Genomic DNA, 27395 nt, shown 5'->3' on the forward strand with positions numbered 1-27395 from the left:
GACAATTAATCTACCTCTTTCAAACAGGTACACAATAAACTGGCACCACTCTCAAGTTTCAATGATTTAGAAACATGAGATCTAAACTTAAACACAACATGAACAAAAATAAAACATTCTACCTCCTTAAGACAAATGCAAACACACACCTCACACAATCAAATCATGATATTTATTTTCCAAGCAAAGTGTGCCACTAATTTCAACTTGTAATCAGACCTAAGTCTCCAGAGTAAACATATAGGTGAACTCTGTTTACAATCTTCCATATGAGCTTTGCACTTGGTTTAAATGATCACAAAACAAGACAACAGCAAAATTATCTAATGTTATAAAACTGAGGACAACAATAACAAAAACACAAAATCTAGATATACTGACTTCTGAAAACTAAGTAAAAACTCTGAATGAGAACAAAACTGACAATTATGTCAATGAGGTCAACCTTAAAATTTGCTTCTTCATACTACTTTTTGTTTCTAAAAGTTAACTCCCACCAGAAGAATGAATACAGCAATAAAGATAGGCTGAGGGTGAGGCAAGCCTGTACAATAATTCTGTGGCAAATGATGCAGGAGGACTGCTGAGGTCAAGGCCACCCTGGGTTACATAGGAAAAGACACTTGGGCAAGCAAAGGGAGAAACAGGGATGAAAAGGGAAAGGGGGTGGCAAAAGAGGGGAGAAGGGTCAATCGTAGGATACTGCGAATTGGCTTACAATCTGAGCTAGGTAACTTACATTAGAATCAATTTATATATAAAGAACAAAGTAGGGCTGGAGAGATGGCTCAGTGGTTAAGAGCACTGACTGTTCTTCCGAAGGTCCTGAGTTCGGATCCCAGCAACCACATGGTGGCTCACAACCATCCCTAAAGAGATCTGACACCCTCTTCTGGTGTGTCTGAAGACAGCTACTTACACATACTTACATATAATAATAACTAAATCTTAAAAAAAAAACAAAGTAATGTTAAGTAGAAATTTAAACCAAGGATAATGCTTATATTAAAATAAAAAGCAAAAAATTGCATACACATGTGTACATGTATTTTTTTAACAGTACATATTTTACTTTACATTTAGGGATATAAGGAAGCAAAAACTAAAGAAAATTTAAAAATAGCTTACTTATGAAATTCTAATTCCCAAGTTTTATGTCAGTGTGAATAATTCTATTACTATCATAAATCAAAGTTTAAATAAACAGAAACTTCTTAAAATGGTTAGACACAGCATTCTTTTTCCTTGAGTCTAGTTTATTAAATATTCCAAACCATGTTCATGCAGTGAATATTCAAATATATTGCTCTAAAGGTTTACTTATGGGAACTCTATATTAACTTTGGAATATTCTAAAACATTTTTGTCAATCGTGGAACTTATCAATATTTTGCTTAATTATTTGTCAAACAGGGGCCTAAATGGAATAAACATGTTATATGTACCTCTATTAATGGTAGCAATATTATAATAACCAAAATAAAACAATACATACATTAAAATACAGTAAGGTCTACTTACTAATTCTGAGTTATAATGAATTTTATAACTTGTCATATTTTCCTCTTTTTGAACTTTTAAGGAGAGATATTATTAATTTTACTAACCTGGATCGATAGGGCTTCCATATGATATCAGTTACTCAATAAATGCTGCTCTCAATTATTAAACAATAATACTAGCTACCTCATGTTTCTGAAATATTATGCACAGGCAATTAAATTTATAATTAATCTCTTGTTACACAATAAGAATAAGAAATACAGATTAATTTAATGAGATAATAGACAATGTTTTAGTATTTTCATTTTTTACTTAAACCTTCCCTTCCCTCAAAAAATATGTACAAAATCTGCCCCTAATAGTGAGTTAACCCACAAAGTACTTTATCTAAGTGCCTAGAATAACCTTAAATTTACTTTGTAACATATAATCAAGTAACATACTGTAATTGAAGCACACTGAAAACAGCAGTTACTAGCCAATTAACATTAGTGGAAGCATTCCCTCAATGAAGATTTTTAAAAATCCATGATAAAATAGTTTGTTATGAATATACTTAAGTTATGAAAAAACCAATTTTACATTTGATGTATCACTAGTACAATTTTTAAAAATACATTCATTTTTATTTTTATTAACAGTATCAACATTTGACCACCAAATGCTGAAACTCAGACTTCTCAGACTTAAATATACATCAGAAATCCAGCCATAGAACCAGAGTACAAGTGGCTATATGCATAGGTGCTTATGCTATATTTCTTCAGTCAACATATATATATATAGGGTAGCTATCACAGTACATGGCCAGACTAGCACAAAAATCTAAAGCTGGTGAGGTGGGGAGTGGAAAGGGACAACATGAAAAAAACCTTTGAGAAAGTCATGTGGGAAACCTACTATTGCAGAAGCATGCATATGCATATATAATTTTTGCTTCGTTACTTGTCAACAACTAAATACAAATGTGTACAAAACATATATATCGTAGTGGTTTAGATATGCTCCACCCATAAAGAGTGCTACCACCATTGGGATGTGTGGCCTTGTTGGAATAGGTGTAGCTTTGTTGGAGGAAGTACATCAATGTGCATGCCGGTGGGTTTTGAAGGCTTCTGGTGTTCAAGCTCTACCCCTGTGGGAGATACTCTCCTGGTTGTCTTCAGATCAAGATGAGCTCCTTCTCTAGCACAATGTCTGCCTGGACACTGCCATGCTTCCTGCCATAATGAAAATGGACTGAACCTCTGAAACTGTAGGACGTCCTCAATTAAATGTTGGCTTTGTAAGAGCTGCCTTGGTCATTGTGTCCCTTCACGGCATAGAAACCCTTACTAAGCCATACATATACATCATATACATCATATACATATACATATACATATAATGGTGGAGATAGAGAAGGAACGGGGAAGAGAGAGGGAGGGAAGTAAGAACCTACTGCAGAAGACGTCACATACTTGAGTCATGGACAATGAAGAAATCAAGCTAATAATGACCTGGAAGTTTCACCCCTACTGGCCAACTTGCACAGTGCTAGAAGGTGCTGTCCACGCTAGCAGAGAAAATAAATCAATAATAAATCTTATGCAGCTGTGAATCCTGCAAGCTACAATAATCGCTGACTAACAGGATATGCCCACTGTGTAATAGTGGCATAATTGTTATGAGAGTATCAAGCAACTTTCTGACAAGACTTAAAGCCCACTTCATAAGACATATGTCTGACCATAACCAGGGTCAAAAAGCTTTGGCTACACAGACACCTTGGAGAAAACCTATTACTGTTATTCTGCTAAATGGAAATAGTATTAAACCAATTCTTAATGACTGTCATTACACCGAAAGGTTAGTGAACCTCATTAGTGAAGCATTTTTTTTTTGAAAGAGTAGATAGCATGTTACAGTGACCCTCAACTGGGAACATCAGAAAAAAGATTGCACCATTGCTCAGCCCCAAATAACATCATACCACCTCCTTTCAAGGTGCAGAGATGCTTGTAGAAAAGGGAACAGAAAGATTTTAAGAACCAGAAAGGGTGGGCTACTATAATGGATTCATGTTTTCAGGACCCAACAGAGCAACTGCACATATGAACTTGCAGTGATTGTGAATATGATGCCCAAGATCTGTGCAAAATCAAGCCAGATAAAATCCCAGCACTGGAGAAAGAGAAGTTGATCATTAGGTCCAACACCTAAATAAAAAGCTAATGGCAACTGATGACAGCTAGGAGAGGGAGGGTCAGTTTTTCTCAAGGAGGGGATAGGAGGAAAGAGGAGGGAAGAAAAGAGAGACAGACAGAGACAGAGTCACAGAGAGACATAAAGAGACGCAGACAGAGAGACAACACAAACAAATGAACTCAAAGTTGGGAGGGACCAAGGGGAACTGGAATGAATAGACTTAATTTAAAAAAAAATTAATTAAATTTAAAACTTAAAAAAAAATAACTGGACAGGCAGAATAGCATACACCTTTAATCCCAATACCTAGGAGGCAAAGGCAGGATCTCTATGAGTTTGAGACCAACCTGGTCTACAGAACAAACTACCTAGAAAGACTCTGTCTCAAGAAAGAAACAAAAAACAAATTATTGCAGGATTTGTTAGCACATACCTTTAATCCCAGTACTCAGAAGACAGAGGCAGGTGCATCACTATGAGCTCAAGGCCAGCCTGGTCCACACAGTGAGTTCCAGGCCAGTCAAGACTTCATAAGACCACCTCAAAACAAAACATTATTTTTATGTGTCTGGATGTTTTGTCTTTATTTATATATGTGCACCGTGTGTGCTGTGTCTGTGGAAGTCAGTAAAGGGCACCAAATCCTCTGGACCTGCAGTTGCAGATGACTGTTAGCTGTCCTATGGATAGTAGGCACTGAACCTCAGTCCTCTGAAATAGAAGCCAGTTCTCCAGGTCTAGATCAAAACACATTTTATTATTACACAAATTTCTCAGTAAGAAAATTCTCAGCCTCTGCCTCCTAGCTCTCACAAGTTTCTGGGACTGCAAAATTTCTACTCTTATTCTCTGTAAGTAATGTTTCTGTGGGTGCCTTTGAGACTTCCTTCTTTCTGTTTTTTGTTTGGCTTTCTACCAGTACCAGTTACTGAACCCAGGCCCTCACATATGCCAGGCATGTGTACCATCACTAAGCTACCTCCCCAGACCAAATTCCTTCTACTTTGTTTTCAGCAATTTGAGTCTACATATGTTTATGAGTTAATGTGTATGTTATTCATACTGTTTGTGATTATCTAGGCTTCTTGGAATGTGTTTCATGTATTCTAGAAAATTCTTGGTCATTTAAAATACAGTGGTGAGCATTAGGGACATTAACTCTGTGGTAGAGCACTAGCCACTAGTCTGGTATATATAAGGCTCTTAGTTTGAGCCACAGCACCTGGGAAAAAATTTATACATATGCATAATATACATCATATACATATACATCATATACATATACATATACATCATATACATAGACATCATATACATATATATATACGAGGGGTCTGAGTCACACAATAATGTTCTGGACAACAATAGACTATATACAATAAAAGTCTCTGGAGATTATACTTTGAAATTTTCCAAACTATAAAGTGTTTGCTGTCTGATTGAATATGGGAAGTATTCCCAGGTGGGGCAGTCTCTAGATTGTCCTTCCTTCAGTCTCTGCTCCATACTTTGCCAGATACACTGAAACTAATAGAAAAGAAAGTGGGGAAGAGCCTCAAGCACATGGGCACAGAGGAAAATTTCCTGAACAGAACACCAATAGCTTATGCTCTAAGATCAAGAATTGACAAATGAGACCTCATAAAATTGCAAAGCTTCTGTAAGGCAAAGGACAATGTCAATAGGACAAAACAGCAACCAACAGATTGGGAAAAGATCTATACAATCCTATATCTCATAGAGGGCTAATATCCAATATATACAAAGAACTCAAAAAGTTAGACTCCAGAGAAACAAATAACCCAATTAAAAAATGGGGTACAGAGCTAAACAAAGAATTCTCAACTGAGGAATACCAAATGGCAGAGAAGCACCTAAAGATATGTTCAACATCCTTAGTCATCAGGGAAATGCAAATCAAAACAACCCTGAAATTCTACCTCATACCAGTTAGAATGGCTAAGATCAAAAACTTAGGTGACAGCAAATGCTGGCAAGGTTGTGAAGAAAGAACAACACTCCTTCATTCCTGGTGGGATTGCAAGCTGGTACAACCACTCTGGAAATCAGTTTGGCAGTTCCCCGGAAACTGGACATAGTACTACCTGAGGACCCAGCTATACCACTCCTGGGCATATACCCAGAAGATGTTCCAACATGTAATAAGGACACATGCTCCACTATGTTCACAGCAGCCTTATTTATAATAGCCAGAAGCTGGAAACAACCCAGATGTCCTTCAACAGAGGAATGGATACAGAAAATGTGGTACATTTACACAATGGAGTACTACTCAGCTATTAAAAACAAATGAGTTTATGAAATTCTCAGGGAAATGGATGGATCTGGAGAATATCATCCTGAGTGAGGTAACCCAATCACAAAAGAACACACATGGTATGCACTCACTGGTAAGTGGATATTAGCCCAGAAGCTCGGAATACCCAAGATACAATTCACAGACCACAAGAAACTCAAGAAGAAAGAAGACCAAAGTGTGGATACTTCGTTCCTTCTTAGAAGGGGGAACAAAATACCCATGGAAGGAGTTGCAGAGAAACCCTGTCTTTAATAAAAAAAAAAAAATTAAATAAAATTCAGATCTCCCAGTCAAGTAACATCTCCTCGTAGAAGTCCATGTGGACACTGCCCATTTAATGACTTGTTGAGCAGTGAAATTAAGGGTGATTTTTAAAAAACAAAATGCATACTAATGATTTCACATACATAAATGTAACACAACTTTCTCTGTGTCCAGTCTCCCTCACCCTACTCCATCTAGGTTCAGGAGGCATCTAGCTATGGTCTTGTTCTTCTTAGACATTCTATCTGCATCTAGGCATCTGGCTTCCATATACATTTCTTTTTCTCTAAAGCATGTATTTTGTACAACACCTATGTGTCTGCAAGGTAAAACTCTTACCATAAACAACTAGTTGAAGATAAGAAATAGTTGAAGTTAATATTATCATTTCCCTGGATGTCTAGTCTCAAGAGTGTCATACTTTTTAGATATCACCAACACAAATATTCCAGTTCCATGAATAAAAAAAAATTAATATGCTGTCTTCATACAGCGAGTGCACCAAAATAGAGAACTATCCTTGTAGCAACTCTAGTCTCAGGAACAGATGTACTGATTGGAGATCGCAGAACATAACTCGGGCTGTCACTGGGCCTTCTGAACAGATGTTGTTCCTATGACTTAGCCATGTGTAACCAATGTCCACTCTATTATAGCACTCACATCTTAGCAGCCAAGGAGCCAAAAGCAAATCTTGCATTTTGCTCATGTAAATAATAAAGCTTCCATCTGAATTTAGCTTGCTTCTTTTTTTTTTTAAAGATTTATTTATTGTTATATGTTAAGTACACTGTAGCCGTCTTCAGACACACCAGAAGAGGGCATCAGATCTTATTACAGATGGTTGTGAGCCACCATGTGGTTGCTGGGATTTGAACTCAGGACCTTCAGAAGAGCAGTCGGTGCTCTTACCTACTGAGTCATCTCACCAGTCCAGCTTGCTTCTAAAAAGGATAAGAAGTCTTACTTGCAAGTACTTTTTTGTCTTTTAATCATTGAAGGCATGTAGTTTCTATATAGGGACCAGTGCTGCAGCTTATAAAGTCTAAAATATCATAGGGTCACAACACTAGATCTCACTAACAAATGCCCTTATTCTGAATTAACCTTTCACAATTTATTACAGTAAAAGCTAAATACTGGGTGAGGGCTAGAAAAATGGCTCAGTCATTAAGAGCACTGACTACTCTTCCAGAGGACCTGAGTTCAATTCCACATGGCAGCTCACAACCATCTGTAATGGGATCCAATGCCCTCTTCTGGTGTGTCTGAAGACAGAGACAGTGTACTCATATACATAAAATAAATAAATAATTCTTTTTTTAAAAAAGCTAAATACTGACATTCTTAAGGTTTTTTTACAAAGTACAAGCAATTAATTAGTACAAAATTAACTAAGCAATTTTCAACTATTTCTAAAACCTGTTCATTGAAATAATTATCTGAAGAAAGTACTCGTAAATTTAAATAATGTTAGTATTCTAAGGTTCTTAACAATGCAAATAAATTAAAACCAGAATTATTTAACAAATCAAGGGAGAAGTTCAGATTCAAAAAAGACATTGGTAAAGTCTCTACCCATGTAGACTGCAGTGCAGAGTTAATGTTTGTGCAAGTATAAAAGAAGTTAGCTAACAGTCTAAATATTATTCCAACATCAATCTTAAACCTTAATTGAACAGCTATACTACTCCGCTCTTCCCAACAGGGTAAAAGGAATAAAAATCAGTGCAGCACATTTTAGCAGAAGTTTGAAAATTAGAACAATACCATTGCTGGGCGGTGGTGGCGCACATCTTTAATCTTAGCACTTGAGAGGCAGAGGCAGGCGGATTTCTGAGTTCGAGGCCAGCCTGGCCTACAGAGTGAGTTCCAGGACAGCCAGAGCTGCTCAGAAACCCTGTCTCAAAAAAACAAAACAAAACAAAACAAAACAAAACAATACCATTAAAGTGATAGTGAATGTTTGTTTAAAGCAGTAAACTCATCAGAAATCAAACTGTATAACTGAAGGTTATTTCACATACAGATGTTTATAATATGTTGTTAATATATACTGAATGAAAACCAACTTTAAAATTAGAAAAATATGAATACAATAAATGTAAGTGTATAATATATATAAATATAAACCATGTTTTCACTTGCTACCAAAATTAGAGAATTCTTTAATGAACCTATCATGTTAAATAGCAGTCAACAGCTACGTACATTTAGTCAACAAATTTGTGTCCTTCCATTTAGTAGTTGCAATTGATATTATTCTAGTATATAATGCTTTAATTATATAAAACAAAGCTGATATCACAAATACAAAAGAACATCTTGCAAAACAAGCACAAATGACTTCTGTACTTCCCCCAGATGTACAAGGGATGAGCACTTGCTCAAATGTATACACTATGCACATAACACAACAGGTGGCTATAGACATAAAACATCAAGAGAAGCTTTTATCACTTCATAATCAATGTGTTTATAATATAATTTCTTAGAATATTTGCTGTAATCTTTACACAATGAAACATTTCATGAACAGAGAAATACAGTATTCTCAACCTAAAAAAGAAAAGGCTTAATCAGACAAACCAGAGTTAAATTCTGGGATAAAACTATTTGTATGAGATAGTGTATTGACATATTGCCAGTACATTAATATGTTGCCAAATATTCTATAATAATTCAAGCTACATATACAATTGAAAAAAAATTCTTATAAGACAGCAAAAGTGGCCATGCAGAATTATAGCCTAATTAAAGCACTCAGAAGTAAAAGAATTAGAAGTTTGAGGCCAGCTTCAACTGTAAATTCACAGCCAAACTGAGCTACATAAGATACTGTCTCAAGCCAAGTATGGTGGTGCATGCCTTTAATCCCAGCCATCAGGAAGCAGAGGCAAGTGAATCTCAGTGAGTTCAAGGCCAGCCTGGTCTACATAGCAAGTTTCAGAACAGCCAGAGATATTACACAGGAAAACAACTCTGGAGAGAGGCAGAGAGAAAGGGAGGGAGAGAAGGAAGGAGAGAGAGACAGACAGACAGATAGACTGACTGACTGACTCTGACTGTCTCATAAAACCAAAAATGTTAATTAACTAATATCTGTGTACTGTTATTGGTGCTGGACAAAACCTTCCTATAAAGCAAACAAAGGGACTGAGGAGATGGAGTAGGTATAAAGTACTTGCTGTATAATCCTAAGGACTGAGTTCAGATTCTCAGCAACCACATAGATTCTAAGAGGACATGGTGATCCAGCTATATCCCAGCACTCTGTAGGCAGAGATGGGATTCCCAGAGCAAGCTGGCTAGTCAAACTACATGAATAGGTAAGCTGTGCATTAAAGTAAGAGACTCTGCCTCAACATGTAAGATAAAGAATGATCAAAGAAGATGTAGTCCCAACACAAATGTGGGGATATATGTATGCCCTACTGCACACACTCATAGGCTCATATACATAGGACCATGCATTCACACACGAGTGTACACACACAGATACACTAACAAACAAACAAACAAAACAATCATAAGCACTGCCCAGCTGGAAGGCCTGCCTAATGAAGCTGCCCAGGATAGAGCAGAAAGGGAAAGATGTGCTACTCATCACATTAGGGACCAGGGGGACCAGAAGAGGGTGGGGTTGCCCAGGGAACTATCAAGAAAGGATTTACAACTTCCCCTGCACCCCTTTGTGCCAGAACCCCAAGAACTCTGAGGCTATAAAGTTCCCCCCAACAAAAGCACCTGCAGCCTGTTAGAGACAGAGGGATCTGAGAACTACACATTTTTCAACTCAGTGAAGGAATGCCAGGAACTCAGTCGGTAAGTGTTCTACGTCTTGTTTGCTACATTTTATTCCCAGTCTTACATACATGTCATGGTGTTTGCTCCTGTTTGTATGCTGCTCAATTACGTTTGAAGACTGCTGCTGACGGTTTCCACATCTTGTTTACTGGAAGGCCTTTTTCAGCTACCTCTTATCCTGTCTTCCTCTTTCTCATCTTTATTCACTCTGTTTTTACTTCTTCCCCCCCACCCCCCGAGACAGGGTTTCTCTGTGTAGCTCTGGCTGTCCTAGAACTCACTCTGTAGACCAGGCTGGCCTCGAACTCAGAAATCCACCTGCCTCTGCCTCCCAAGTGCTGGGATTAAAGGCATGCGCCACCACCGCCCGGCCCTGTTTTTATTTCTTAATTATAACATTATACACCTTTAGCAACCTCTAAACCATGTTTCCTAACAGTATCCCAGCTTTCCCCTCCCAGCTACTTTACCCATCTGAAATATTTTTTTCTTTTCAGAGTCAATCTAATACTTAATCCTTATTTTACCCACCATAATTCCCTTTCATACCTCATCTTACTAACTAAAATCTCAATTTACTCCACCATTGGTAATTTGTTACCACCAGTTACTCGAATCAAGGGACCACTATAATTATTGGCTACTAGAAACATCTGCAGATTACAGACAACTGCAGAATGGTAATGCCAAGCAGTGTGGTTGGTCTTGCAGTTACTGTCACCACTGCTGTAGAAGAATTACACTTAGCACACAAAGGAGAGCCGAAAGTATCCATGGAAAGTTTACAAAAGAACAGGCTACAGAGGTTGATTCCATTCACTCAAGTATAACACAGACAGCACTGATAACCAAAATCAAGCCTGTTCCAATACTTACATTTTTAACCTAACAAATGACAGAGTTCTGACAACTAAGAAAAATGTGGTTCAAAACTTGATGCTTGAAGATCAAGAGATTCTCCTGGACATTAGAAGTTGCTCTCACATCCCTGATTAATTTAAACTCATTACTGATACAAAAGTTACAAAGTGACCCCTACAGTTGGCTATTTTGGGCAGAGAACAGAAAATGAAACCTCAAAGTTATGTCAGAAAAAATATTCAAGAAAAAATAAGAACGCTCCATTCACCTAAAATATAAGACCGCCAAGGACATAAAAATATATCCAAACAATTAAACTGCAAATAACTAGTAGACTAAATAGTTTCATACAGCATTGCAATTTAAAGTAGAAGAAACTGTTTCTGCTATAGTATTTCCCATAGTAAACAGAGGCTGGTTATTAGAATTCCTTGTATATGTAAATGAGAACTACTGCAGAATTACTGATTCCATTGAATTTGTTCTGAAGAAACAAAGAAAACATACGGGGTTTGGTCAAATTATTTGCTGAAGTTTAATACTAGATTAATTTAATAAATACTGCTGTTGAAAAAGATAATTACAGAACCCAAAGGAGAAAACTCCATTATTTTAAAATACAATCAAAGACAACTTTATATTGGCAATTTGTGTCTAGGCAAAAATGTGTGATTCATTTAAAACTTCTAAATGACAAGCTTATGAAGGGGGGAAGGTGGGTTCTTGAAAACAGAAATTTATGTTCATGGTGATTAAAGGTGATTTACTAACATATAAACACCTAACTTAACCTAAGGGGGTGGGGCAATTGAATGAAGGCAGTTTTACCTTCTCATTTAGCAGTTCAATAAAGCAGTAGTGCCTTGAGGGCTGTAACTCCAAATAAACTAAAAAGGCAACTCAAATCTGAAGTCCCACCTTCAGCCCTGGTTAGCCAAGTGCCCACAACAAAACTGAAGGAGCTCTCTGGAACTGTGTTGTTAAAGCTCTAACTAAACAACTGTGACATGAAATTCAGACAGATATAGGGGACTAGTAATATAAAACAGAAAGAAGACACAGCTGCCATTAATAACTCAGGAGAAAGGATAAGGGCCTTTATTTCTTCTTGCCAAAAATTCTAACCATCTGCACAGAAACCAAGAAACCACCTTTACACGATCTGATCTTAGCTCTGTGTCCATAAGAACTGGGTTGACCAGTTGAAGAGGGGAAAAACCCAAGAGGGAAGTATACTTAGCAAATGCTTACAATCCTGTTTGGAAAGGAAAGAAGAAAGTGTTTTCTAAGGATTAAGACTGCATATTCAGAAACAAAAAGAAACAGCAACAAAAGCCCAAGGCACAGGCAGGTAGTGGCAGCACACACCTTTAACCTGGGAGCATTGGGGAGGCAGAGGCAGGTGGATCTGGTCTATAGAAGGAGTTCCAGGATAGCCAAAACTACATAATAGAGATCCTGTCATTAACTAAATAACTAACTAGTTAATTAAACTCAAGTTCTATGGTACAACTGGCAGTTATTCTAAAATTGGAAATGCTATATTTCCTAAAATAGACTCTTACTTTATGAAATAAGCACTGAAAATAAAATTAAAAAGAATAAACTACTGGTCAAAAAGAAGTCAAGCTTATTATTATAATTATTATGGTAAAATAAAAGCATTTCTATGTTCCAAAACCGGCACACTTTAGATCTGCACAGAACATCCAGCATCATACTGGTAACTCCAGACCTCTGTGATATGTATACAACGCTGAGGGAGAGTGGAGAGCAGCTTGCTGCTGAGAGGAGGTACAGAAAGCAATCAAAGAGTTATCTAGGAGCTTATCAGCTCTAGAACTGCACAGACAAGTCAACAAAGCTAAAAGTTAACTTCAAATCAAAACAACTGTCTAAGGACTAAGTTCTAAATGAGGAAGGGTCTACCAGATATAATACCTACACTTCTATCTCCCTGCCATCACCATCTTCCTTCTTCCACAAGAGGAATATGAATTTTCTTTGCTAGCTTTCAAACATGTGTAATGGATATCTCTCAAATTAGCTACAGCACACTGCACAGCAAATGTCTTTGCCATTCATGGCTTTCATGCTCACTTGCCTGTTGCATGCACATTCAGAGATCAGAAGCCATAGATACCCTGTGCTTCTTCTCTTACCCTCTACTGTGTAGAGTGTGTGTGTATATATGTGTGTTGTTGTAGGTATGTGCATTATGTGTATGCTGGTTCACATGCATGCACATGTGAGGACAGAGGCTACGGTGGGTATTTTTCCTCAATTACTCTCAGCTTTTTACTTTTTAGAAAGAGTCTGTCAGGGACTTTGATGCTCACCGACTCCTCTAGGTTAGCCAGAGGGCAAATGAGCTTTAGGGATCTGCTGCAAGACACTGAAAAAGGGAATCAAAGAAGATGGAGAAGCATCCCGTGTTCCTGGACTGACAGAATACTGGGGGGGAAAGGCTATACTACCGATGTTAACTTACCTACCTAAACTCTAATGTCAAATTTCACAGGTTTAGGAAAACAACTCAGGAATTCCTATGGAAGCACAAAAGACCATAAATAACCAAAGGTAGGAACACTGCTAGGGCATCACAATACCTGGCCTCTAATTGGACTACGGAGCTACAGTGACAAAGACAACCTGGTACTGGTATAAAAATGGACCACATTAGAGGACCCCAAAATGAAACAACCAAAAAGCTATGCCCACATAATTTTGACAAAGGAGACAAAAATATATGCTGGATAAAAACAGCCTCTTCAATACATAGTACTGGAAAACTTGATTTCTTTCACCTTGTACAATCAATTCAAAATGAATCAAAGACTTTAGTTTAAAACCTGAAATGCTGAAACTTCTAGAAATCCATAGGGGATTCTCTTCAAGACAATGGAGGTGACAAGAACTTCCTAAGTAGAACACGTATCCCAGTCTATAAACAGATGAGACTACATGAAAATAAAGTTTCTGCACAGTGGGAACTGGAGAGATGGCTCAGCAGTCAGGAGCCTGTATTGCATGAAGCAACTCTAGAGCAGAGATCAGCACACTAGTAGTTTTAGATCATGACCCTAAAGCTAGCATGACATTTGTATCTTTCAAGCATTACAAACACACATAAACACAATATACAATGGAGCAATGTATCTACTAACTACCCATTAAAGAAAGTTTCCCAATAAATGCTCTACTAGGAAGCAGGAGAGGTTACACATGGCTCAACTGCCAGAATGCTTGTCTAGCATGCACAAAACCCTACATTTGATCCCAAGCACAACATACATCAGGAGTCTACAATCCCATGCATTCAGTAAAAAAGGGATCAGGAGTTCAAGATCATCTTTGGCTATACACTGAGTTCAAAGCCAGCCTGGGGCTATATGACTGCCTACCTTGAAAAAACACAAACACAAACAAACAAAAAAACCCAGGAAGCTATTAAGAATCATTAGGTATAAAAGATTAAAAAAAATCATAAAGTAAATAAGAACAATATTTACTTTTAATTTATAATCAATGTATATCTATATATCTTACTATTACAGACTTTAAACCTGTTTTAGATATCTTTCAAAAATTTGTTTTAGAAAATTAAATCTCTCATAGGAGTAGAAAAAGAGCCTAGATATGCCTAACAGAATTTGAAATGCATATTATATCTCTCACTCACTAATCTTTCTGCTAAGTCTATCTCTTTGAGAAATACCAGAGATATAAAAAGAAGACAGCCATGATAAGAATATTCATTAGCAATAACAACACCCACAATTTTTTAAAAGTTATACATAATAAATAAATAGGAAGTTATTCAGCAACCCATGAACAATAATGTAGTTAAATAATAATAAAATAAGTCAGTCTCAAAAGGAGGAAATACTGTATGATTCACTAACTTGTAATACTTATGTCAAATTCAGCTTGACAGTGATGGTACCTGCTTTTAATCCCAGCAGAGACAGGAAAATCTCTGAGTTGGAGGCCAGTCTGATCTACAGATTGAGTTCCAAGATAGCCAGGACTACACAGAGAAACCCCAACTCAGGAAAAAAAAAAAAAAAAAAAAAAAAAAAAAAAAAGACAAAAAAAAAAAAAACAAAAGATAATCAAATTTAGAGAGAGCAGAACAATGGTGACTCTTGAGCTGGAGCGAGTTAGTGGCACTGTGGAGTGCTGTGTCTGAGAAGATTAAGAAGTCTCTTAATGGGGCTAGAGAGATGGCTCATTGGTTAAGAGCATTTACTGTTCTTGCAGAGGACAAGGTTGGTTCCTAACACCCATATGGAGGTTCAAAAGCATCTGTACCCCAGGCCTAGACGATCTGCCACCCTCTGTGACCTCTGTGGTCAATAGGCAATGTCTGTGGTCAACACATGGTGCACATACATATATGAAAGCCAAACAGCTATACAGATAAAAATAAAATTTGGGGGTTAGAGAAATGGCTCATCAAGTAAAAGCACTGTTGCTGCTGCAGAGAACCTGAGTTTGACTCCTAGCACTGACATGGCAGCATATAACCATGTATAACTTGAGTTCCAGGGGATCTAGTGCTATCTTCTGACCTCCATGGGAACCAGGCAACCATACAGTGCACAGACAATCAATGTAAGCAAACTATACACCTTAAAAAAAATCTAGAAGAAAGCATAATTAGCATGAATATTTTCTTAAAGTCTCTAAAAATGGATGGTGATACTGGTTATCTAACAATTAGAATACACTTAATACACTGAACCTCATTCGTAATAGCAATTAAAAATAGCAAATATTATGCATATTAACACAATTTTTAATATTAAGAAAAGAAAAAATATATTGTCATTTAAAATCTACATTTATGCATGGGCATGGTGAAATATGCCTTTAATCCCAGCATTTAGAAGACAAGATCTCCATTCAAGACCATCCTAGTCTACATAGCAAGTTCCAAACCAGTTAGAGCCAGGCACTGGTAGCGCACACCTTTGATCCCAGCACTTGGGAGGCAGAGGCAGGTGGATTTCTGAGTTCGAGGCCAGCCTGGTCTACAGAGTGAGTTCCAGGACAGCCAGGGCTAACAGAGAAACCTTGTCTCGAAAAACAAAAAACAAAAAAAAGAGCTATATGGTAAGACCATATCTCAAAAAAAATATAAAATAAAATCTATATTCACAAAAAAGCAGCATTTTAAACAACAGTTTACATGTGCTAACATAAGACATCTCATATTTCAACTACAAAATAATTATATAGATAGTACAGCACTACTGCTCTTATTTACATGGAAAACTATGGTTCAGAAATGCAGATTATATTTTCAGTTTTATAACTATTAGTGAGAGCCAAGAGTAACAATCAATTTGATTCTAAACACATATGCTGAGAGTATCAGGGTATAGGCAGTGGTAGGACTAGCATGCAGTGGCCTAGGATCAATCGCATCCCATGATCACACACACACACACACACACACACACATACATATATACACATATACACACACATACACACACACATATATACACACACATGCACACACGTGTGCACACACACATACATATATATACACACACATACACACACACACATTGTTCATTCAAACTATTTTATCCTCAAATTTAAACTAACATGATCATTATTCCTTTTCATGGTATCATTTAAATGACCTTCCTTGAAGTTAGAGCAGGCCTCAGTGAGCCCCTAAACAGTTATCTTATGGAACTACTTCAAAAACTACTCTGAATCACTTGTATTTCTGCTTCAAAGTAAATGAAGGCTTTGGCAATTTATTTTATTTTAAAGAGCTGCTTTAGTTCATGTAAGTGACTAACCTAAAAAGGCATTTTGGATAATTAGCTTTAAAAGATTCAAAAAATAAACAAACTGGTACAAACAGATGTTCCCAACAATAAAATCTTCCACAAAAGTAATATACACTAAGCATAAGAGACACTTATTTTATTTTCAAAAGCAGTTTAATCTACTAAATAATTCTTTGGAATAAGAATTTCAAGTGTTTTTTATAAATACCAGACATTTTCCTTTGGGGGTAGGGCATTGTTAGGGACAAAACATAATTTTTAAACATTCTAGGCAAATTCCCTACCACCAAGCTATACACTCATCCCTAATAAGAGTTATTTCATTTTGTTTTTATGTGTGGGTTTTTTTAAGATTTACTCTATTTTTAATTATGTGTGTATATGTGTGTATCTGTGTATGAGTTTGCACATGTGCAAAGGAGTCACTGGAAATCAGAGGTGTCAGGTCACCTGGAACTAGAATTGCAGGAGGCTATAAGCAACCTACTGTAGATTCTAGGAACCAAACGTGGTCCCTCTGAAGATCAGTACATGCTCTGAACTGCTGAACCATCTCTCCAGACCCCTAATATGAGGTTTTAATAAACCAGCATCTCCTTTAATGACTGCAGGTAAATGAAACAGGCAGTCTAAATGAGTAAGTTTGTGTGCATATACTGATATGTGTGCATACTTGTGGTAAGTGTTCATGTGTGTGAGGAACCCACATAAAGGCCAATGTGTGAGAGCCAGAAGTTGACATGAGATAGCTTCTTCAATCATGCTCTACCTTATTTTTTGAAATAAGGTCTTTCACTGAACCTAAAGCTCACTGACTGGCTGCAGTGGCTGCCCATGCAGAGATTACGTCTGTCCCCATGGCCCAGCACTGGCACAGGCGCACACCATATTCCTAGACCCATAAAATTCTTTTTACTAACTTTTTGCCTGATAAAAATCTCATGGTTTGTTTTTTGTTTTTTTTAAATGTGTGCATGTTTATATGTATGTATGCCACATGTGTGAAGGTGCCTGTGGACGCCAGAGGAAGGCTCCAGATGCTCTAAAGCTAGGTAAGAGGAAGTTCTTAGGCACTTGATATGAGTGCTGTGAACCAATCTCAGGTCCTCTGTAAGAACAGAAGCACACTTAACCTCTGAGCTATCTCTCCAGCCTAAATCGTACATGTTTAATTCAGCAACACGAATGACATAAACAAAAGTTACCTAACAGGACTTAAAGACTCATAAAGCATTTTATTTTAGCCCAAATCTCCCAAGTTTGTATGCCATGGACCTGGAACAGGCACTGAATGAAAGTGTAGCATCGAGGATTATTCAGTTTTGTAGGACAGCTATCTTCAACATCTCAACCTCAAGAGTATAACAGGAAAACCCCTCGCAAAAACCCATGCCACTGTTGAACTGAAGTGTTATGGAAAGCCTTGTATAGACCTCTTCTTAACCAAGCATGCACAGTTCTGGGTTCAACCCAGCACAATTTTTAAAAAGTCAAAATGCCTTTATAATCCCCAAGTCAGTTCACACAGAAACACACCTCAGGGCTCTAATTCAGAACAAGGGATAACCTTCAGCCAGACAATATCATGCACTTGCTATTCAGCAACCTTATGGGGAAATGACAGGGACATTAAAGTTAGAAATCAGTAAACTAACTCATGATTCATCTTGCAAAACAAAACTACCTTCTATAAACCACTCACTTCTATTTGTGCAATGTTGAAAAAATATTATTTTAATAAATAAACAAACTGTACTTACGTGTTAGATGAAAAATCCCATCACAGGCACTAATATGAGATAAAAAGGCATTCCCCAAGCCCTGCCCATTGTGAGCTCCTTTTACAAGGCCAGCAATATCCACTACATTTAGGAAAGCAGGAATCTTGCTGAAATACAAAAGATAATTTTATTATAAAGAACCTGCTTATCAGCTAACTGAATTCTCCAAACATTTCACATAAATTAACTATTTGCTTCTTGAAACAAGGTTTGGAAAGTACATAATAGTAACTTAATAAATTAATAGCTCCCCAAATAAAAAACCTTTTTATATGTTGTGACTTCTTTCTTTTACTTTTTATTAATTATTTGTGTGGGGATGGGGGTGGGGGTGTACATGTGCCACAGCTCACTCTGAGGTCAGAGGACAAATTGCAGAGGTCAGTCCTCTCCTTCCACTCTGTGGGTTCTGGGGATCAAATTTAGGTTAGGCTTGATGGCAGCTTCCTTTACATACTAAACCATTTCACTGGTCCTTGTGTGTGTGTGTGTGTGTGTGTGTGTGTGTGTGAGAGAGATGGGTGGATGGGTGTGTGTGTGGGTGTGTGGGTGTGTGTACGTGCGTGCAGGAGCATCTGCAGGTGCCTTCAAGTGCATGTAATGGCCCAAAGTTTACATAGGGAGTTTTCTTCAATCATTGTCTACCTTACTCATTTGACGCAATCACTCAAAAAACAAACAAAAATCAAAAACAAAACAAAACCAAAAACACAGAACTCACAAACATGGCCAGTCTGTCCAGCCAGCTTCCTCGAGGGATTCTCAGTCTCTGCCTTCAATGCACTACATTTGCATCAGTGCTAGAGATCCAAACTCCAATCCTCACACCTGGGTGACTAGCTCTTTACTCACTGAGACATCTCCCATGTCCCTCCCTTTTTGTGAATAGGTGAATATGAGTATGCAAGTATGTTTGTGAGTGTCCACATGTGTATGTAACCCTGAAAGCCAGAAGTCATATTCCTGTATTATTCTTTAGCTATCATCCACCTTGTTTCTTGAGACAGGGTTTGGTTTTTTTTTTTTATTTGATCTGGGGCTGGTCAACTAGGGTAGGCTAATGACCAGCAAGACCCAAAAATCCACCTGTCTCTGCCACCAACTGCTGAGATCACAAGTGCACCCCCACAGTGCCCAGCTTTTTTTTTTTTTTGAGACAGGGTTTCTCTGTGTACCTCTGCCTATCCTGGAACTTGCTCTATACACCAGGCTGGCCTCAAACTCAGAGATCCACCTGCCTCTACCTCCTTGGTGCTGGGATCAAAGGCGTGCCCAGCTTTTTTTTAATGTAAGTTCAGGAATCTAAACTTCTGTGTTCATGCTTGCATGGCAAGCATCTTGCCCATTGAGCCATTTCCACAGCCTACATTAAGACTTTCTTAATGGAGCTGGTGAGATGGCTCAGCGGGGAAGAGCACTGACTGCTCTTTGGAAGGTCATGAGTTCAAATCCCAGCAACTACATGGTGTCTCACAACCACCCATAATGAGATCTGATGCCCTCTTTTGGTGCGTCAGAAGACAGCTACAGTGTATTTACATATAATAAATAAATCTTTTAAAAAAAAAGACTTTCTTACCTAGGAAAATGAGTGAGGAAACTATTTTATTTCTGAAATTGAAACTCCCATTAGTAATATTGCTAAAAGTTCTATTGGCACATGCCCATATCAAGAGGGTGGCTAGATATGCTTGGGATTCAGCAGAAGCTAGGGTTAAAAACAGAAACCTGGTATTTATTAGCACTTCAAAATAGTGAATAAAAATGTTTTATGAATCAATACAAAAGTAAATAAAAAGTTAAGAAAAGTTAAAAAGAAAACTAAATTCTCAATAGTAATAGATAAATAGTAAGTTTATTATATATGGCATAGTACTAAAAAGGTAACAAAAATGATAGTTTCAATTTGTATTGTTAATTTAGAAAGTTATTTTTTAAGTATGCCTTTATCTTTAATTAGAAAAAATGAAACTTTATTAAGGAGAAAATAGGGTAATGCATTGTAGGACATGGGGCCAGAAAGCAAATAACAGTGAAACGTGAAAGCTACCTCTTCTCCCTACTGTGACAGAACAGGGATATCTACATTGAGAGGTATATTCTTCCATACTGTATGCTGAATGTGTACACAGAAGCACGGGATATGTGTTTTTTCTAGCATATAAATAACTTCCTGTATTTATTTCTGAGCATATAAATCTGGGACAACAGTTCTCCCTAAACCTGCCCAGCACTGTAGAGTAGAGGCTGCCTCTCTCCTTGTCGTATTTGCCCTTCTCTTCTCCAACACTGAGAATCCTGGTTCCTGTGATCCTCAATATATCCCAGTGTGTGCTGAATCCCTCTGTATAATCCTATTGACTCCATCAGGTTACCGTCTAATTTGCAGGCCTCCTGTTTGTCCCTGGCTATTGTGAGGCTGTGCTTCTGACAACAGGTAGTCCTTGTAGGTAGGCCTAGCAGCCACCATGCTGCCATCTCACCCCACTGAATTCCCTCCTAGTATAGACCTTTGTCACCACTAGATGCTGCTGAATTTTTCAAAGATATGGAGATACAACAAATATTTTTGAATTTCAAATCTGTTGAAATTTTAGGTATTAAAGGTATGAATTCCTCAAAAATATCCTTGTTTTCCTTTATTAAAAAAAACATTGACTATTGGCCCTTATGGAAATAAAGAAATTGAACGGAAGTCTATCTTCTGAAGTTTAGAAAGTCAAAATACTACTTTATGAAAACACAACAGTAGAACTAAGAATACAGTTAGAACTGGGTGTAGTGATGTACACATTTAATCCCAGCACACAGAAGGCAGAGCCAAGCTGACCTCCGTAAATGTGAGGCCAACCTGGTCTATCTACACAATGAGTTCCAGGCCACCCAAGGCTGCATAGTGAGACCCTGTCTCAAAAACAAACCAAATAAAATCAGCATTATACAAACTCACATTTGAGCAATCACAGATCAAAAAGTATTCACAAGAAAGAAACCACACCTGTAATGAGCATGCAAGTTGGTATCTTGTCATTATTCCCTATACAACAGAGTATACCTATTTTTATTTTTATTTTTCCAGACAGGGTTTCTCTGTATAGCCCTGGCTGCCCTGGAACTTACTCTGTAGACCAGGCTGGCCTCGAACTTAGAAATCTACCTACCTCTGCCTCCCAAGTGCTGGGATTAAAGGCATGCGCCACCACTGCCCAGCTGAGTGTACCTATTTATGTAACAAATTACCTGTATAAGTAAACTAGAGAGGATGTGAAATATATATGAGATGGTGTAAAGGCTATAAGCACAAAATAATTACAGCACTTTAGGTGAGCAGCTTTTGATATCTCTAGGGTCTGAGAACCAATTCCTCATTCATGGATACCAAGGAACAACTGATTAGTAAAAATCACCTAAAATCATGCCTGTAAATTCCAGGCTGAGGCAAGAAGAGTAGAGGTCCAAGACCAGCCACACATAGTCAAACCTTGTGTTAAGTAAACAAACAAAACAAACAAAAATCATCTAAAAATTTCACTACCTAGAAATTACTGTCAATAAATTAGAGATTTTCTTTGCACACCTCTTCCTACGTATACTGCATGTATATCCTTACAATTTACATGATGAAATCATATAACATAAGCTAATTTCTCCCTCTACTTCCCAGTATCAGAAAGAATAACTGCATTAACAAAGAAGCCCCTTCCTTCTCCTTCTCTGTTCTGTACTGCTTTTATAATCATCTGCAGTAATGCTATATTAAGTTTGGAAGAAACTTGATTCTGAACATATCAAATACACATATTTTCCCATCTTTGAGCAAATAAATAATGGTGTAATGTATTCCTTACCTTGCTGGTTTGTGATACTGGCAAAGGAAGTCAAACCTCTCATCTGGCACAGGCACTCTGCTCTCATTAGGATCAATAGTGCAGAATGGGAAGTTTTCTGCTGAAGCCTGACTATTGGTTAATACATTGAAGAAGGTGGACTTCCTAAAATAAAGGAGAGCACTTTCAGTCAATTCTTAAATTGCTTAAAAAAACAAACAAACAAAAAAAAACACATCTGACATTAAATTCAGAGCTCATTATTTATAAGGACAAATCTGGAAAGGTGGAAGAAACATTTTTACTAATACAAAATATGAAATTTGATAATTTATTTTCATAATTATATTCCCTATTTTAGTCTATTTGGAATTTGAAAAGAGTTTGCAAAGAACCTTTAAAATAGACGGTATCTGGAGTTCCATATACTGTCACGAAACATAATCTTACACAATGTACCATTATCATAATGCCAGTATCATTTTATCCACACCTTACATGACTTCCCTAATGTGACATACTGAAAGCTAGCACAACTATTCCCAATGCAGTTCAAATTGAGGAGCAGATACTATTTGTCTCTGAAGAAAAAGGTCAGAGCTTATACTAACTTCTAATTGTTACTACACAAGGATTACTGATAATCTTCAAACTATAAATTATAAAAGTAAATATAAGAATTTTTTGCTATATGATTTAAATCAAGATTAAAAAGTGCATTCGTATGGATAATTTTTCAATTTTCTGACTCATATCGTGATATGTACTCAGATGATGCCAATTCACAGAACACTAGTCATGTTTTAAAATGTGCAGAGTTTTTAAAAAGTAAAGTTTGAAACAAAATGGGACTTTTAAGGAATTTGGTGATTTGCTTTGTACTACTGTAGAGACTCACTACAGTAACTTTCCCTGTCTCCAAAGAGAGGGCACAAGGAAATTAAAGTGAGAATTACTGTTATACAATGTTTTTCAGAATTGAGGAAGTGGCTAAGGATTAGTCAGTAATTATAAAGCCAGTACTTACAAACTCTGGTTAGATGTGATTATGTAAAAATGTTTGCATATGGACTAAATCTCATAAAACAAAACTCACAAAGTATAATAGCTGAGTTACTATGTGAACTAAAGATGAAGGTTTTTCCCTACCATCCCCCACAAAATTTTAAAGTAAAACTGCCTCTTCAAATGAGGTCTAATTATCTTGCATTCATCAGGGAAAACACCATCATAACCACAGCACATCAGATTAAACTTTTAAACCAAGGAACCAGTCCTTTCTTACTTAATTCTGAGAGCCCTATGAAAACAGGATGAAAAGAAAGTAACAATTGAAGCTATCTTAGCGCTACTAGTAACAAGTGTGTTTTAACAAGATACTGAACATATATGATACCTGTCAGCCTTTAAATACCGAGCTTACATCACATTCAAACTAAACATTTCAGAGTCAAGTAGACACATGTGCCAAAATAGACACAACACTGCTAGTTAAATCAGTGGCTTTCAAATGCCTGCTATATTGCATTACAAAGGGTAAAGGTGGGCAATGTTAGGCCTATTACAAGATCTACCAGTATTCAAGCCCATGTTTTAAATATATTCAGTTACATGGTATAAAGTCAAGTTTTAGAGACATGGGACTAGATTCATGCTCAGCTAAACAACCACAAATTAATGGTGACTTCTGAAAGATTTATAGTAGCAACCCATAACAACCTAGCAGAGGATGCCCTGAATGAATGTGTATTGTTGACACCCACATAGCCATGGTAAGTAAAGATCAAGGCCTGAACCCACAGGTAAACTGACAAGTCTGTTCCTACATGGGCCAGGCTCTGTAGGATGGTAAAGCTTTTCTTGGGGGCCTCCAAGTGCAGAATGACCACTGTGTACAAAAAGTAGCAACTACAGCTTCCTCCTCCTGAATGCTTACAGCCTGAAACCCCTGCCCCTGTGCTGAGGTTCTAGGCTTCTGTAGTAGTAGGTGTGACTCCACCTGACCTCAGCTTCTCCTGTCCACATGTGCCTTGTTTCTTTAGTATTCCTGTCATTTCTTCATTCCCTTATCAACCCTAGTCAGAGTTCCAGTCATGAGACACAGTGCTAGGAACAATTTCAAAGCTCTTGGAATAAAATGAATCAGAGGAAATCAATGCTTCTTTTATAGAAGTGCCCTTTAATTTCATTCTTATAAAGGCAGATGTCATACTACTTAATTTTAAAAAGTATGTATATTTATAAAGATATAATCCATTTACTTCCAAAAAAGATGGTAAGGCTTGAGCCAGTGAGAAGGCTCAATAAGTAGAGTTGCCTGCCACAGAAGCCTGGCAACCTGATTAGTCTCTGGGACCATTTGTTAAGATGGATGGCAAGAACATAAAGTTGTTCTCTGACCTCTGCACACTCACCAGGGCATGCACACACTCCCACACACATACCATATACATACATGTACAATAATTCATATTTTAATTTTTAAAAGAGTAAAAGAGAACATAATTTAAAATATTAATATAAAAACACAGAGCAGATACTTTTTAAGAGAATTTGCATTTGCACTATGGCCTTTAAATGTCATGCCTATTAAAAATGGTCAAGACTTCTCAGAGAAAAAGCCGGTTTCAGATCTGGCACAAAGAACAAACAAACAAATAAACAAACAAAATGTAAGATGAGCTGAGTACTCACCTATAAGCCTACTAGCACTTTCCAGGTTAAGGCAGGAGGATCTTGAGTTTGTTTGCTGTCTCAAACACACAAAAACAATAAAAAATAACCCAGAATCTCAACTTTTACCACAAATCAGGGAGAAGCTATTAATAGTCATGGAGTCCTATCAAAATAACTATATGCCTGCTGTCTCAACTATTTCAGGAAGCTGAGGCAGGAGGATCGCTTATGCCCAGGAGTTATAAACCAACCTTGATAATACAACATGACCATGGTTAAAAAAAGAAAAAGAGAAAAAGGAAAAGCTATTCTGGAGCAACTGAAATGGCTGAGTAAGCAAAGGCCCATCAAGCAAAGCCCCAATCAAAATAGCTAACACATTTTTTAACAAATCAAATAATTTTAATATTCATATACTATAAATAAACCTCAAAAGTATATTCTCATTGTCCACATACTAAAGATGCTACGAGAGACTCTGATATCGCTCAGTGGCATGTACCATGACAAGACTCTGAGTTCAATCCTCAGCATCACAAAAGGAAAAAAATGTAAACCTTATCATTTAAGCCATACACCGAAAAATACACCAGAAGAAACTAGTATTAGTTCTTAGAAAGAGAAAAATGTAACACATCCACACTCAACTTGAAAGACAATTCCCCATTTCTATAGACCATCTCATCTTACATAGGTTTCCAAATTTAGAAACCCCAGTAATTCTACAGGCATGAAATAGGAAATAAGGAAGTAGGAGACAGATGCTTAAAGACTAGAAGAAAGGAAGGAAGGAAGGGAGGAAGGAAGGAAGGAACAAAGGAAAGAAGGGAGGGGAGGGAGGGAAATAAGAAGGAACTAGGAAGTAGCTTAAGATTATTACTATGGACTTCAGTGGCAACTCAAGACATTTTTGATATATTTAAATCTATTCAACCACTGCCTTTTGGAAGCAAAGAATTTTGTTTTGGCCTAAGATTGATGTGTTTAAAAACCCATGGGTTTTTTGTGAAATGAAATTTTATACATACATACAAATTTAAATCCCATAAGGTTATTATTAAGGCTTAAAACAAAAGAAAGACTCAAAATTATAGAAAATTCAAACAAGAATGAGCTTGAAGGGCTGGAGAACTGGCTTAGGAGCTAATAGCACCTGTTGCTGTTACAGAGGGTTTGATTCCCAGTATTCACATGTTGGCTCATGGCATCCAGTATGTGTAACTCCAACCAGGAACAATGCCTTATCTGTCCTCAGTGAGCACAGTGAACACAAGGTATATTTGCACTGCACATATATATATTCATACACATACACATAAAAACAAGTAAACCTAAACAAAAGATTGGTTTGTACAAAGGACTCTTTCAGCAATAATGAAACTTGAAGAAACACTGCCTAGTGACACATGTTTGTAATCCTACAACTCAGGAGGGATTTACAAACTAACCTAAGCTACACAGTGATTTTAAGGCCAGTGTGTGCTAGAAAGAAAACACTATATTAGAACAAAACCACAAATAGAAGACAGTAACTAGAGTTAATGTGTAGGCCTCTACATAAGACATATAAATTTCACTTTGGAAAAAACATCTTAGTACATCAAAAAAAAAAAAAAAAGTCTAATTGAATAGGTTTTACCTGAAATCTTTATGAAAATTTCAATAGGTAAGAGAAAATATGAACACTAGTGTAAATTCCCACAGCATACTTGAATTAAGCATTTATACCACACACCCAAGACACAGATAAAGCAGAAGGTCTTTTCAAAACTTTTCTTTCCATAACTGTATTTATCATTTATTTACCTTGTGTGCCTTATGTGAAGATGCTAGTCAGCCTGCACATGTGGAGGTGAGGGACAAGGCCTCCCCCATGTGGGCCCCAGGACTGACCTCAGGCGACTTTACCTGCTGGGTTACCTCATCAGCCCTACTTCTTTGAATTTAAATATTGTTAAAAGCATCTATCCAGCAGAAAAATACAAAAGACAAATGACTGTCAATGTATGTGTGTATATAGGTCAGTAGCTACATGCATTTCCTAACTATTCGGTAAAGGAACCTAAATTCAGTTAATACACCCAGGAACAATGATCATATCTAGAGATCAGATTATTAGTCTCTTAATACCATTCTTGAATTTTAAAGAAGGGGGGGAGGTCTTCTGGACACAAGATCAAGACAAAAAAGAAAATGGTCTAAACATAATTTTCTTTTATTTTTTATATATTTCTTTATTCTGAAGAACAGGTGACGGGCTGGGTCAAAGGTTCACTTGGTAAAGAACTTGCCACACAAACATGAGAACCTGAGTTTAGAACTCCTGAACCCATGTAAAAAGTGGGGTGTTCCTCCT

At 37.1% G+C, this 27395-nt stretch overlaps 1 protein-coding gene across 1 annotated transcript in view; it reads right to left on the minus strand.

Annotated features, from left to right (window-relative positions):
- Window positions 1–27395, minus strand: part of Ola1 (Obg like ATPase 1) — a 121665-nt gene that overhangs the window by 87277 nt on the left and 6993 nt on the right. Inside the window, exons 3-4 of the mRNA XM_031370621.1 lie at window positions 22385–22528; window positions 18516–18643 (exon numbers count right to left, since the gene is read on the minus strand). Coding sequence (XP_031226481.1) covers window positions 18516–18643; window positions 22385–22528 — 272 coding nt within the window. The remainder of the gene's footprint in view (window positions 1–18515; window positions 18644–22384; window positions 22529–27395) is intronic.

The sequence above is a fragment of the Mastomys coucha genome, unplaced genomic scaffold (assembly GCF_008632895.1).
Source record: "Mastomys coucha isolate ucsf_1 unplaced genomic scaffold, UCSF_Mcou_1 pScaffold15, whole genome shotgun sequence".
Classification (NCBI taxonomy): Eukaryota; Metazoa; Chordata; class Mammalia; order Rodentia; family Muridae; genus Mastomys; species Mastomys coucha.